The sequence below is a fragment of the Etheostoma spectabile genome, chromosome 12, assembly GCF_008692095.1.
Source record: "Etheostoma spectabile isolate EspeVRDwgs_2016 chromosome 12, UIUC_Espe_1.0, whole genome shotgun sequence".
Taxonomy (NCBI): Eukaryota; Metazoa; Chordata; class Actinopteri; order Perciformes; family Percidae; genus Etheostoma; species Etheostoma spectabile.
The window spans coordinates 28,923,974-28,938,268 of NC_045744.1; the positions used below are offsets into that span (position 1 = coordinate 28,923,974).

Below are 14,295 nucleotides of genomic sequence, written 5' to 3' on the forward strand. Positions count from 1 at the left end.
AGGGAGCAGATCAGACAGGGAGCACATACAGGGAGCAGATCAGACAGGAGCACATACAGGCATACAGGGAGCAGATCAGACAGGAGCACATACAAGGAGCAAATCAGACAGCGTAGCAGCATTGCACAGAAAATGCGATGCGTAAGTTCAGCTTCACAGTTTCTACGTACTGTGGGAGGCGGAGTGCACCGTGTGCAAAGCTAGCACATATGTTTCAGTGTCTAATAACGATGCTGGAGATCTGAAAGCTCACATGGACACCGAACAACCTTATCTTATTACATTGAAAAGGTTTTAAGAGATATTTAGTATTAGATTTTGATTTTGAAGCTAAAACAGAATAGGTCATATTTAGAATATTATTTCATATGTATTTATTTGAAAAGAGCTATTATTTTGATACAGGTTGTTACATGTTTTATTTTATTACATAAGTTATTTTTATACCATTGAGGCATAATAAAGCATGTTCTGTAACCTCTGAGAAGCCTGTCTGAATTTGTGTTTCGAGGCTGGCCGAGTCTCCTTTTTTTTGGAAATTAAAATATGGTCACCCTAAACTATTTATAAATACATATGCATATTTAGACACACACAAACACACACATGCATCCCTACACACACACACACACACACACACACACACACACACACACACACACACACACACACACACACACACACACACACACACACATTCAATGAGCATGGGCTTACATTTCTTGAAGTTCTATGTGTGTGTGTGTGTGTGTGTGTGTGCGTGTGTGTGTGTGTGTGTGTGTGTGTGCCTGCCTTCATTGACAGGAAGGGCCAGGGCCGTCCGGATTGGGCGATATTCGGCAGGCTGACAGAGCACAACGAGACAATCTTGTTCAAAGAGAAGTTTTTAGACTGGACCGAAGCAAAGTCGCCAACACCAAAGGAGCGTGGGGAACTCGTACCTGAGCAGAAGGTGAAAATTAAATGCTTATTTCATGAGGAGGCTTGCATTACTTGCAAAGATCACACACAAAGAGTCTCCAAATGTTTTATCTAGTTAGTTATTCGTAGTTGTACCTTGTCTGTGAATTGTCCCTTTTATGTGCTACTGACTTTTAATTGCCCTTTGGGGACAAATACAGTTATTTGTTGGAAATGCTTTATTAGTAATAACTCCTTGAGATGTAGCATCACGTTTTATACATAAAGATACAGTACACTCACAGTTAGACACAACTGTTAACAAAACAACAGCAACAGCCAAAAACAGAGATAAAGAAAAAGATAAAAATAAAGAAAGGAAAAAAAAGAGGTTTCATGAACAGGTACAATTCTGTAATAAGAAGACACGAGCAGGGCTGGGTACATAATTCAATACTTTTTAGGCACCAACCGAATTGCCTCTGAAGTATTGAGTATCAAAAAATGCCTCATCATTCAATACCTAAGGAGTAAGTCTCATCAAGGTCAGTGAGCCAATAAGCAGGCAGCATGCTTCGACCAAAATCAATAATGTCTGTGATTGGCTGTAGCATTAAAGTCATTGAGATACGCAGGAAAAACTATGTTACATAGTGAGATGGGGCTCATGTAGTAGATAAAAGATAAAAAGATTTGATCCGTTATGTTGTAATTTCTTTGTTTGATAAAATTGGTATCAAAAAAAGTATTGTTAAAGAACCGGTATCAAAGTCATGGTATTGGTATTGGTACCTTTATCGGACATTTTTAAACAATACCCAGCCCTAATAGACAGGGCAGTTTAAAAAGGAGTGGAGAGATGAAATGGATTGAATGTTTTTTAACTGAATTTGAATTAAAGAATGAGCTCATGTTTTACCACTGACGACTAAAATAGCAATACGAGTGGCTTAGTCTGCCTGTTAGAATAACCTGTATCAGGCTGCAGGTTGTCATCATCCCTTAATTGTTTCTGAATCTGATCATCAGGAGGCCCCGGGGCGGGAATGCCGGCCCTACGACACTACCCTGATGCTGCCCGTCCTCCAGTCGTCTATTTCCACCATCTTGGATGGGGTGAATGTGGGCCGTGGCCACGGCCCAGTGGAGACCGAGGATCACATGAGGACTCAGGAGATCAGCACAGTGTCGGTGGACGTCTGGCACATCCTGGAGTTCGACTACAGCCGCCTGCCACGCCAGAGCATTGGCCAGTTCCACGAGGGAGACGCCTACGTGGTCAAGTGGAAGTACACAGTCAATACCTCGGGTGAGTCACTGTGGACCTAGTCTGGCTAGTCCACACAGCATTCCGCGATGGGGGAAAAACCTCCTCTAGTTTATTGGCATTTCTATAAACCAATCCCAATCATCTTCCGCAGCGCTAAGCGCTGGACGGAGCCACAGTGCAGCTGCAAAATAGCATCAGAAAGCAACTTGTTTTGGTGGAATGTGTACGTTCAAAAGTAGTTTTAGTCGTGTGACAGAAAACTCAGATTGAAGAGATAGTCTAGCTAGCTGTCTGGATTTACCCTGCAGAGATCTGAGGAGCAGTTAACCATAGTCTTTAGAAATCCACAGGAGGTTAGAACGCCAACACAAAGGGGAAAGGGACGGACATCCGGCTCAAAGAGGGACATCCAGCGTAATTCCCAGCGGCACCGGAGCAATCCTGGAAACGAAACGTTATATAACGGATATAAAATACCGTGGACTCCAACACCAGAGTCAATTTACAGTCTCTATAAATCAGGGGAAACAAATGTCACAGCAGCTGCATTCAAATCCAAACAGCATGCCAAACATGTTAAAATAATTTAATGAGCACCAAGTTTTGCTGTTATGTAATCAGAATCTTAATTATTATGGCATGTTGTGTAACGGGTTTCAAAACAAAGCAGTAGCAGAAAGTAGAAATTTAAAGAAAATCAGTGAGGTTAATTTGTTTCAAAGTTTGTAAAACTTTAAAATGACAATGATGCATTAGTTGTATGAGGAACGTCTATTTAAAAGCATTAAAATCTCAAATGTAAATCTTTGATTCATCACAGAACACCAGGTTGTTAAGATTTGACAGATCTGGACAATTCCGGTGGAGTCAAGTACACAGAAAAGTCTGTGATAGAGCTGCTTACAATGTTCAAACATAGTTCAATTTTAATATTTTAGTGTATCTAAATGTATTGACATTCTTTGTGGCAAATCCCAGCCGCAGATCAACCCACAAACAGTAAAACGTATATGACCCTGGCAAACTAGAAACAATATCAGTGACTTCTTCTGCAGTAGGAGGAAAATGCACCATTTTTAAAAGCTTCAAGGTACAGATAAGTTAAAAGATAAACTTGGCTTCTGGTGCAATGACAACATTATTATTTTAACAGCATTGGCAACTCAGAGTAGCTAGTTGATCTTTTGGTCTTTGAATGTGTGTCCCAGTCGGTCGCAGGCAGAACCCTGAGGCAAGGAGCAGCGGGCCGGGAAAGGAGAAATGCTGCTACTTCTTCTGGCAGGGTCGACACTCCACCGTCAGCGAGAAGGGAACGTCAGCGCTGATGACAGTGGAGATGGACGAGGAAAGAGGGGCGCAGGTACAGGACACCAGGCTTTCCATCAGCCAACTAATCAGAACAGAAGCTGAATATTAATCTAACAGAAAGTAAAAAGTAGATTTAATGTTCACTCTTGCACACCCGTCTCCCAACATAACACACTAACCTTTGCATTGAGGGCTGAGTGTATGGAAAAAACCTTATTTTTTATGTCAATACTGATTTTGTAGCATCATCATCAGTTTAATCAATGGTATCCAGATGTTTCCTGATGTTGGTTTCTTGCTACACACTACGAGCACACTACTGTATGTAGGCATTTAAGTGGTGTTTTGTCCGCATTAGTGTTATAACTGGTTACTTGTCTATGTGTTGCAGGTTCAGGTGCAGCAGGGAAAGGAGCCTCCATGTTTCCTGCAGTGCTTCAACGGAGCAATGATTGTCCATGCTGGCAAGAGGGAGGAGGAGGAGGAGAACATTCAGAGTAAACAATTCTGTTTCTTTTATTCTTGATCTAATGTCTGCAAAGCTCAGTGGTTGTTAAATGCCTTATGACGCAGATTATTATCTATTTTACCAGGACAATTGTTTTTCTTAATCATAATAGGTTCCTCAAATGATGTTTGCTTGTGTGCCAACAGAACATTATTTTTTAGCAGTTAAAAACTTAATTATATTGATACAAATTACTTATTGAAAAATTGTTTTTCCTGCTATAAAAGTAAATGTCATAAAATGTTATTATTTTGAGATGTGTTTTGTAACTTACGTAGGGAACACTTGGTTTTGTTAGTCTTCCGATGTGATAAATGAAACCTTCTCACTGATCCCATTCCCCCGCTGCTCTGTGTGCAGGTGAGTGGCGTCTGTACTGCGTGCGGGGCGAGGTTCCGCTGGAAGGCCACTTGCTGGAGGTGGCATGTCACTGCAGCAGCCTGCGCTCCAGAGCCTCCATGATCCTGCTCAACATCAACAAGGCCATCATCTACCTATGGCACGGCTGCAAGACGCAGCTCCACACGCGCAGCGTGGGGAAGACGGCCGCACTCAAGATCAAAGAACAGTGAGCTTTATATAAGGAATGACTCGTGATGACTTTCAAGACACTATTCTAAAAATGAACACTGATTAAAATGATTGACTAGCTAGAGCTGGGCAACACGAAGAATATTAAATATCACGATATGTAGGACAAATACCTCAGTATCGATACTGTAATGATACTGTAGGGTTGACTATTGGTGCTTTCACAAAATATTTATACAATGACAGTTTAAAAAAATAATCACCAACAGCGTGGAGACTAAGTGGGTAAAAGTAAATAACCGAACAGCTAGAACAGTCTGGTAAGTTCAGAAAAGGACATCACTTTACTGTAATGCAGCATTTTAAACCAGAATAGAATAGATTTATTATTTGTTGGCCCTGAGGGGAAATTTGCCTCGGCCATAGTGCTTCAATCTGCTTTACAACTCAAACATGTAACAGAAAAAACATTATAATTTCAACATAAAAACATTTACGTAGGATCAACGAAGCATCTTAGGAAATAAAGGATGGACACATATGACTGGACACACAGTACGACACCTATGCCATAATACGGTATTACGCTATCCAAAATCAAAGGCAAAATCTAATCTTGTCGCATGATATCAATATCATATTGCTATATTGCCCAGCCCTACATCTAGTCCGTGGTGGGTGTTATGGGGCTTTTGGTTGCCATGGAACATGAGTTGTGTTTCCCTGTCAGGTGTCCACTGGAAGCAGGGCTCCACAGCAGCAGTAAAGTGACCATCCATGAGTGTGATGAGGGAGCGGAGCCTCCGGGCTTCTGGGAGGCACTTGGGAGGAAAGACAGAAAGGCCTACGACTGTATGCTGCAAGGTACACTGTGTACCCACATACTTTGGTTATTTATATACACAATTACCCTCAGTCAGACACAATGTCTCACCTCAGCCACAGCTCGTACAGATCGTTTTGGCAGAGATCGTAGGATATTTTGGCACCTAAAAATGTCCAAGTAATGTTATGGGGGTCAAATGTCAACCTTTTGAAAGGCCTTTAATCTGGCTGCAGCCAATAGTACACCTAAGATATAGTACCATTATGAAAACTAACTTTTAGGGGTGGGTCTTTTTCTGAGTACAACAGCTTGTAACAATAAAAGCGCAAAAGTCTCAAATCCCTCATTGTTGTAAACAACAGGACAAACACTTTGTTCTAAAAGAGAAGATAATGCCTTTATGTCATTGCCTCATTAAAAACCTACAACAAAATTCCAAGGGCTACTCCTGTAAGGTGCCACTTTTAGTTAAACTTAAAAACACATTCTCTCGATAATCTATAATGATCAAAAACTAGATCATATAAAGGAAACTCAATTGATTAATTGAATTAGACGATATGTGATCAACACATAAACAGCACATAAAATATAAAGTCTTGAGCAGCGACACATAACGCCAAACCTTGATGCCACATTGGGATGTGAAACTTGGTGGAATGGTATTTCTTGTCACATGTTGGTTTCTGTTTTTTCCTTTTTCAGATCCAGGTAAATTCAACTTCACTCCACGGCTTTTCCAGCTGAGTAGCACATCTGGAGATTTTGCGGCAAATGAGTTCTTCCACCCATCCAGAGCTCCAGACCTGGTCAGCTCCCTGCCCTTCCTGCAGGAAGACCTGTACAACGCACCACAACAACCTGGTGAGGCCCGGACACACAAACTCATTATAATAAATAAACCATTAGCAAGTGAGGCCTGTTTTTTTCCCATTAAAGGTATCATAGTAATATTTCTGCATGAAAATGTCTAAACAAGACTATACCTATGTTATATGGGGTGGCTGTGGCTCAGAAGGTTGGTGGTTCAAGCCCTGGCCCTAAAGTTCCATTTCGAAGTGACCCGTTGAAGACACTGAACCCCGAGTTGCCCCCTATGCTGTGCCATCAGTGTGTAAACGGCCACCATGGTGATAAACACAGAAGAACAGTATAAGTGGAGGCAACTTCAGTTAGCTATGAGTAAAAGTGTGTGAGACGGCGCCTGCTGGACCTAGGAGAGAAAAATACCAAGATATGATTTTTTGGTCTGTCTAGTCTAGTCCTAATTGCTAGCGTGTCATTGGTTGAGCCACCGCGTGGCACCGGTGCCTGAGGTTGCTGACCCCGGTCATATAGTGATATAATTATTTCTCTCCTTGACAGCGTTGTTCCTGGTGGATAACTTCCACGAGGTTTACCTGTGGCAGGGCTGGTGGCCTCAGGACAGCGAGAGCACCGGGTCTGCTCGCATCCGCTGGGATGCAGACAGGAAGTGTGCCATGGAGACGGTGCTGCAGTACTGCAAAGGTACGCAAGGCAATGGTCAATAAAGAAATGCTTCAGTGAATAATTTGTGATAGGTACTCTGATCTATTGTTAGAATATGTTAAGATTTTAAATCCTGGCCACAGATGGACACCCAAAAATGCACAAATCTTCCATGTTGCCACACACTTTGTTTGTGGATGTGTGAAGTTGTAAATTTCTTTGGCTAATGTTTTATGTGAAAAAGTAAAAAAAGGTAAAAAAGTCAACTGGCACTTTAACTTTGATAAAGTGTTTGCATTTGATCACAAATACTTTGTAACTTATTATTATTACGTTAAATTAAACCAGCTGAAGTTGACATGGGAGTATTCAGAAAAGTTGTTGGGCAAATGTGAGTAATTTCAGTCATTTTTTTATTGACTTCACATCAGAATTAATTCAATTCAATTCAATTTTACTTATAGTATCAATTCATAACGAGTTATCTCACTTTACACTTTACACTTTACAGATAGAGTAGGTCTAGACCACACTCCAGAATTTACAAGGACCCAACAGTTCTAGTAGTTTCCTCCAGAGGAAGCAACAGTGCGACAGTGGCGAGGAAAAACTTCCTTTTAGGCAGAAACCTCGGTCAGACCCAGGCTCTTGGTAGGCGGCGTCTGACGACCGGTTGGCACACATCACAATTGATGATTTTCTCCTGCAGAGAAGAACGAGAAGAAACCTCAGAAGTCATATCTGATCCACGCCGGCTTGGAGCCACTCACCTTCACCAACATGTTTCCCAGCTGGGAGCACCGAGAGGACGTGGCTGAGATCACCGAAAGGGTGAGCAACAAACACCGCTGCGCCCAACCACAACTTTCCGCCGTACATCGGTGGAATTACAGACGCTGCATCGGCCTCAGCCACATAGCAAAATTAATGACACAAACACACACCTGGTCTCTAACCCTCTTGCACCTGTCCTCTTTTATACCAACACTCTTGTTACACTGTATATAGGCTGGTTAGAGGGAAGTTTATTTCCAGGATAATGTGTGTTGCCATTCTCTAACTCTGTTCTCGTCGGCAAACAACAACAACAAGCTAGCAAGCTACAAGCTGAAAATGTCAAGTTTGGAAGAAAATTTGGATGGTGCAACAAGGCAGGCCTGCTTGGTTCGTTCTAGTAATGATTGTAAAGATTTACAGAGAATATGTTTAGGATTTTTACGTTTTAAAATTTGTTTAGCATTTCCTCTCTGACTAGAACGATTTGGGACCGATTGGTGGGATATCTGTGGACGAAGTACACTCAGTAAATAAGAGCAAATGAAGTTTAACCATGTATCCAGCTAATTTAAATAGCTCATTTTACTGTATTGTGTCAACAGTTAACTTCATTTAATATTGTATTGGCGCAATTGCGATTGGTTTAAAGAATGCAAACAACCCAGAGCATTTTTTTATCTTATCCCAGAATGCATCTGTTATGTAGCCAGACCTTACTTCACAGCGCTGTGGACATACCGTAGGTCTGGCAATGCGAGACTACACTGGATAGGTACACCTACATCCGGTTTATTCACCTGTAATTGTTCCCACACATTTTCTTTCACACGTATGTAAACTGATTGTCCAAACAGCTGCAGTCCTTGTAAAGGACTTGATGTTGTGTTCTGTGTTGTGGCTGCAGGAGGCAGAGGTGTGTAACCAGATCATCCTGGTGGAGGACGTGTTGGCCCGGCTCTGTCAGAACATATTCCCTCTAGAACAGCTGCAGGCCCGGCCGCTCCCAGAGGGAGTCGACCCGCTCCGCCTCGAGATCTACCTGTCTGAACAGGACTTTGAGGTCAGTATACTGTCAAACAAAACTGCTGCACAAAACCTCATGTTTTCCTTTTTCATAGCTATTTACATTCATTGTTTGTAATGTTGTTTATTGAGCATGTTTTCCCCTGTTGATCAGACTTTTTAGGACATTTTGGTAATTTGAAGAGGCAATTTTGACATAAAAATGAAGCCACACATGTAAAAATCACAGAAGAAGATCTGAGATTTAAATCTCTCATGCTGTAGACAGAGTGGTTAACAGTGAGCAATTGTTTTACCACTCAAGACTAATTAGAGCACAAAGAACAGGGAGATGTGGAGAGGTTGGTGATTCAATTAGTCATCCATCATCCCTGTAAGAAATCCATCATCAATGTGGCATTGATACATGCAGATTGAGTGCATCAAAATCAGTAAATGATAACTGAAGTTCTTCTTCATCTTGAAACTGATCATAGTTTATGTATAAATTAAAAAGTAAGACTTTTCAAAGGTGGATTTTCCTCTCAATCTACAACTCCATATTCATAAAACCATGCTAACCCCATGTAAATCTCACTTTACAGACCAAGTTGTAGGTGTATTAAGGTAAGAAGAGCCACTCATGCGATTCATCAGCATTCAGACGTCCTGTCCTTCTTTTCCCAGCACGTCAGCACTGTGTTTTTCTTTCTTTCTTCATGTGGTTTGAAAACTCCTGTCACTCCTGTCTCCTAAGTGTGGGGCTGGTTAAGGAGGGAAGTTTTGCGCTTGGCTGCACGATTACTTCTGAATAGAACTAGTCAGGTCCTTTATATCAGCTGTAGTCACAAAGGATTTGGCACTCGCAGCTCATCACCCAGTAGATAACAAACATAAAAGACACCTACCTAAAATCTAAACTAAGATCCCATTTCTGCTCGGAAAAAAAGAGACAAAATATGAGGAATGATAAAAAATTTGACAGAAAATCATCCTCTATTTTTGATGAATTGCAAGCATTGACACCAAACATTCTTTTGATCTTTTTTACGTGAGAATTATGTGCTTTTCTCAGTTTAGTTTCATTTTTGAAGACACATTTTAGGGGTTTTGGACTGTTGGCCAAACCTACTTTTGAGGATGTCAAAGTTTGGTCTTTATCTCATCATTTTCAAGTAGATATTTTTTTCCAGCAGAAATGGGCCCTTGATGATTAACTTAGATTCAGATGTTTTTAACACACCTCCTCACAGTAACATGAACAGCTGAGGCTGTAAATGAGGTGTTTAAACAAACGTCTGTCAATTTTAAACTGTTGTGATAATTGACATTGAATTGTGCAGCCATTCTTCCTCTCCAACACCTTTGACTACACTACACTCTTGTTCACATCTCTGCTGCTACCACTACTCTTCTCTTCTACACACACACACACACACACACCCTATATATATATATATATATATATATATATATATATATATATATATATATATATGTGTGTGTGTATATTGATATTTTACCTCATATTGAAATATCTTTCAAACGAGATATGGGATTGGACAATACTATTTCTATATAGATATGGTTTAATGTTGCGTTACATAACCCATTTCTTCTGTAAAGCAGTGCCTGTGTTTGGATCCTCACTCTCACTCTCCGCACTGCCCCACCCCCACCCACTCTCATACGGCTCTCATGCAGCAGCGCGGTGTTATGTCCCTACTGGTTTTCCAACTAACTGGTTTTCGTATGTTGTGTTTACCTTGCAGCTGCCGTTGTGGCTTGCCTCTGTCACAAGATTTGTCACACAATCACAAACATATTCCTGCATTCATAACAAATCACTACAATTGCAATAAATATTATGTTTATTCATAGTCAGGAGGATCAATCAAACCAACATCTGTCAGGATAGTAACTATATAAGGAGAAGGAGAATGGCAGGTGATGCTCTGCAGCCTAGCAAACAGTTGTAAGCAGTAATGGATGCTCGGCTAAAGAAATTCTGGATTTCAAGCAGTGACAGACGTACTCTTGCCATTGTGCTGGCTCGTTTTGGAAGTTGCTTGTAGTGTTTAAGGCTATGCATCTGAGGTTTCTCATGTTGGGATGTTCTGTGTTTTATTTTGTCCACAAGGGGCACACTTGGTTAAACCCAGAGAGAAACTCATATCACTAAAGATGAATGAGCTCATTAAAGAATATCAATAGCTACTTTGCTGTGTCGGAGTTTGATTTCAGAACTTTACATCAGTTTGGATGGAATATTTTGATTAAAGACTCACTGTATGGTTCATTCAGAGCAAAACTCAAGTAGGTTAACACTGTATTACAAGCCTTTGTTTTCCAAATTCAGAGGGATACAATACTATATCCCATACTATATCGGCTGCAAAAAAGGAGAGACAATGACTGTGTATCATTAAGACCATGCATTCAAACTGTGTTGCATTACCACTTTTCTGTGACTTGTGGTAGCAATTGTGTATTTTGACAATATTTGACTATGCGTTATCGTTAGTGTTAAAACATATTTATCATACACAATGTGTAGCGTATAGGTAGCTGTGATGAAGTAGTAGTAGTCAATATGGCCGTAGATGCGAGGAAAGAAACATGATAACTATCAACGGGTATTTCCTGAACTAAGCCCAGGTACCCAGTTGTTTCAGATCAGCTCAAGACGAAATATTACCTGGTTGCTGACGTAGTAAATACGTGACTGGAAGCAAGAAAATGCAGAGCTTCAATATCTCACTGTGTATTGTGTTATCCTTTATAATTTTGCTTCAAGCTCGACCCAAACTTGAATGATTGCATTCTTTTTAGATCTTTTTTTTTTGTAGGTGCTTGTGATGTGGTGCTTACTTACGCCAGGAATATGTTTGTGATTGTGTGACGCAATGGCAGCGTAGGGACATAACACCGGTCCACACTGCTGACATTTGGCTCCAGTTAAAAATGTTATTAGCACAGATGAATATTTTGTAAGCATGAGAAGAAAACCTGAATTTATATCAGTGTATCCGCTGGTAATTTTCTGTTGTGGTGGCACGGTGCAAAACACAGAACAGTAAATACTGGATGCAACTTTAACTTCCGTTCCATGAGTAATATAGCATGTGAGACGGTGCCTGGACCGCAAAAAAGCGCAGTGACAATACAGACATTTCATACACGAGACGTTTGTAACGCTGCTCACCCGCCGATGTGCATTCAACCCGTTAATGAGTCAGCCGTCACTATGTCAGTAGAGAATCCAGTCTGCAGTGTAGTTCAGACACTTTGATGATAAACCAGACAACTACACAGTAACTATCGGCTTTATGATCAAGAACGTTTTTGTACCATGCACTTCAGTCCATCATACTCCCCCTCTGATTTGATCACAATCTGTTTTAATAAAACTGCTTGTGACATCTCACATGTGGCTTTGACTGAAAACTGAACATTTAACCCACTTTGTCAAAAATACAGACATATTTAGCCGAAAAATACAGAGATATGATTTTTGGTCCAGCCCTAACACACACACACACACACACACACACACACAAACACCTTCCATCACTGAGACTCTATCCTCTGAGTTTTGATAGATGCACTTATGATTCACCCTCAGCTACATTGCAGTCTGTGGAGCACAGAATGGAGGCATGCAATCACTGAAACAACTAAACTGTCCTTAAGATAGAATTGGTTTGCTAACAACCCACATATACTGTACATTATTAACATGATATAAGTGTGCAGGCTCTCTTACTGACCGGTATTTACCAAACAGCAAGTGTAATATAACAAAAACGGAATTACAAGATGTAAATCAGCAAAAATAGATATACCGGATAAGTCCAAAATGTATAATAAATGTATTTTCTTATAGAAACCTTCATGATGCACTTAATATGAATAATCTGAAACTGCATTTTATCATTGACATCTAACTGAGAGAGCAAAAAATAATTCTTGGTGTTTTCAGAGTTTTTGGTCCAATGTACCTGACAACACGACATTCTGGTGTAGAGGAACTTACAGTAAAACGTTCAGGCATGTTTAAAAGATGGTTTAGCATAAATATTCTCACTTAATAAGGAAACAAGATTTACAGCAATTTCAAAAATGATAGCTTCCTTGAGGTAAAAATCTAAAAATTTCTACGGATCATAAAACTGCATTTGTTGTGTAATTATTTCTCCAGTAGCTACATTGACCCATGATTGACAGCTGCACTTCTACTGTCAGTTACAGGAAAAACACCAATACTTCCCTTTGACACAGTATTTCAAATTCAAGTCCAATTCCTTCTTTGGTTGTCTTCTGGATTTAATTAACTGCATGTGTCTCTCTTCCCGATTGCAGAAGGCTTTGGAGATGAAGAGAGAGGAATATGAAGGTTTACCAGGGTGGAAGCAAGTGAACTTAAAGAAGGCCAAAGGACTGTTTTGAGGAAGTTTTAAATGGAAGACGAAAGGCGTTAAAAAGTGGACAGTTGAGATGGAGACACAGGAAATGTCACATACCTGTGAAACCTGTTTTGGTGGTAAGACGCGAGGACATCAAGATAGAAAGTATCAGAATTGGAAGAAAACATACATGAAGGATGAGACTGGAGATCCACTCGCCTTGCTCATAGTCATGCTTTACCTTTCAACGTTCATTACATAACAAAATGAAATTCAAAGCGGGAGAAGGTTAAACACCATGCTTTGGTTCATACATGGTATTTGTGCGTATTTGGAGTTTCCTCCAAACATTAAAAGTCACCACTCGTGGACTTAACGGATGAAAATGTGCACACTAGAACGCTCAGTGTCAGAGTGCCATGCTACGGTTATTTATGTATGTGTGAGTGATTGTATATAATGTATGTGTGTAATGTTTTTTGTGTAAATGTGTGTGTATCTATGTAAAAACAGATCCTGTCACGTCAGATGTTGTAAGGAAAGTGGTCATTCTATTTGTTGTCTACAGTGTCTGGATGCTGTCAGGCCACGTAGGGAACTTGTGACGCTCGGTGGTGTTAAACTGCTCAAGTGGTTTTGGACTAACTGAGATGTAAGAGTGGTCATTTAAAGGTTTGACCTGTACGAGAAAGAGAAACAGCAGCTTTTTAAATCTGAATGTATAGTGCCTTGCTTTTTGTGTACAGTTTATATACAGAAATCATAGTCTGCATTTTTAAAGACTTTCTTTGTGATATAAGACATAGTAAATTAAATCACAATAATGTTCAACTCAAGCCATGTGTCATTCTGTGTATTCTGCTTCATAAACTTTGACACTGTTTCATTTTTAACAAGATTATCTGTTCTAGATAACTAGAAAAAAATATTATGGAAAGTAACTAAGTATATTAACTGAAGTACTGTATTTAAGTACAATGTTATGGTACAATGTTGTTATGGTGCAGGAAGGAGGACCCAAATGCAGAGTGGAAGGGAACTTCAACAAAGGCTTTATTGACAAAGTCCAAAAACACAAGGAGCAAAGGGTGGAGTCCAAAAAACACTCCACAGCCAAACGCAGGCACTGGAGAAGTTGAGCAGAACACAGGGAAAAATGCGCGGGGAAATGACAGGGAATGACAGGACTGCAGGCAGGATGACGAGGAACACAGGTAGGCAGGCGGGCAGATGAATAACAACAAACAAAACAGGTAAGCACACAGGGACACGGCAAGGTTGACAGCTCACAGGACGA

General features: G+C 40.4%; 1 protein-coding gene across 10 annotated transcripts in view; it reads left to right on the top strand.

Moving 5' to 3' along the window:
* LOC116698693 (supervillin) overlaps nucleotides 1-13,834 on the top strand; it is a 69,410-nt gene extending 55,576 nt beyond the window's left edge. For 9 of the 10 annotated variants that reach the window (XM_032530774.1, XM_032530766.1, XM_032530771.1 and 6 more), the window contains 11 exons: nucleotides 805-952; nucleotides 1,930-2,209; nucleotides 3,379-3,530; nucleotides 3,870-3,975; nucleotides 4,347-4,554; nucleotides 5,248-5,381; nucleotides 6,049-6,207; nucleotides 6,709-6,852; nucleotides 7,523-7,644; nucleotides 8,495-8,650; nucleotides 12,955-13,834. In XM_032530774.1, coding sequence (XP_032386665.1) covers nucleotides 805-952; nucleotides 1,930-2,209; nucleotides 3,379-3,530; nucleotides 3,870-3,975; nucleotides 4,347-4,554; nucleotides 5,248-5,381; nucleotides 6,049-6,207; nucleotides 6,709-6,852; nucleotides 7,523-7,644; nucleotides 8,495-8,650; nucleotides 12,955-13,041 — 1,696 coding nt within the window. In that variant the 3' untranslated portion in view covers nucleotides 13,042-13,834. Of the gene's footprint in view, nucleotides 1-804; nucleotides 953-1,929; nucleotides 2,210-3,378; nucleotides 3,531-3,869; nucleotides 3,976-4,346; nucleotides 4,555-5,247; nucleotides 5,382-6,048; nucleotides 6,208-6,708; nucleotides 6,853-7,522; nucleotides 7,645-8,494; nucleotides 8,651-9,197; nucleotides 9,220-12,954 lie in introns of all 10 variants that reach the window. The other variant, XM_032530769.1, reaches the window with a different exon arrangement.
* The last annotated feature ends 461 nt before the right edge of the window (nucleotides 13,835-14,295 follow it).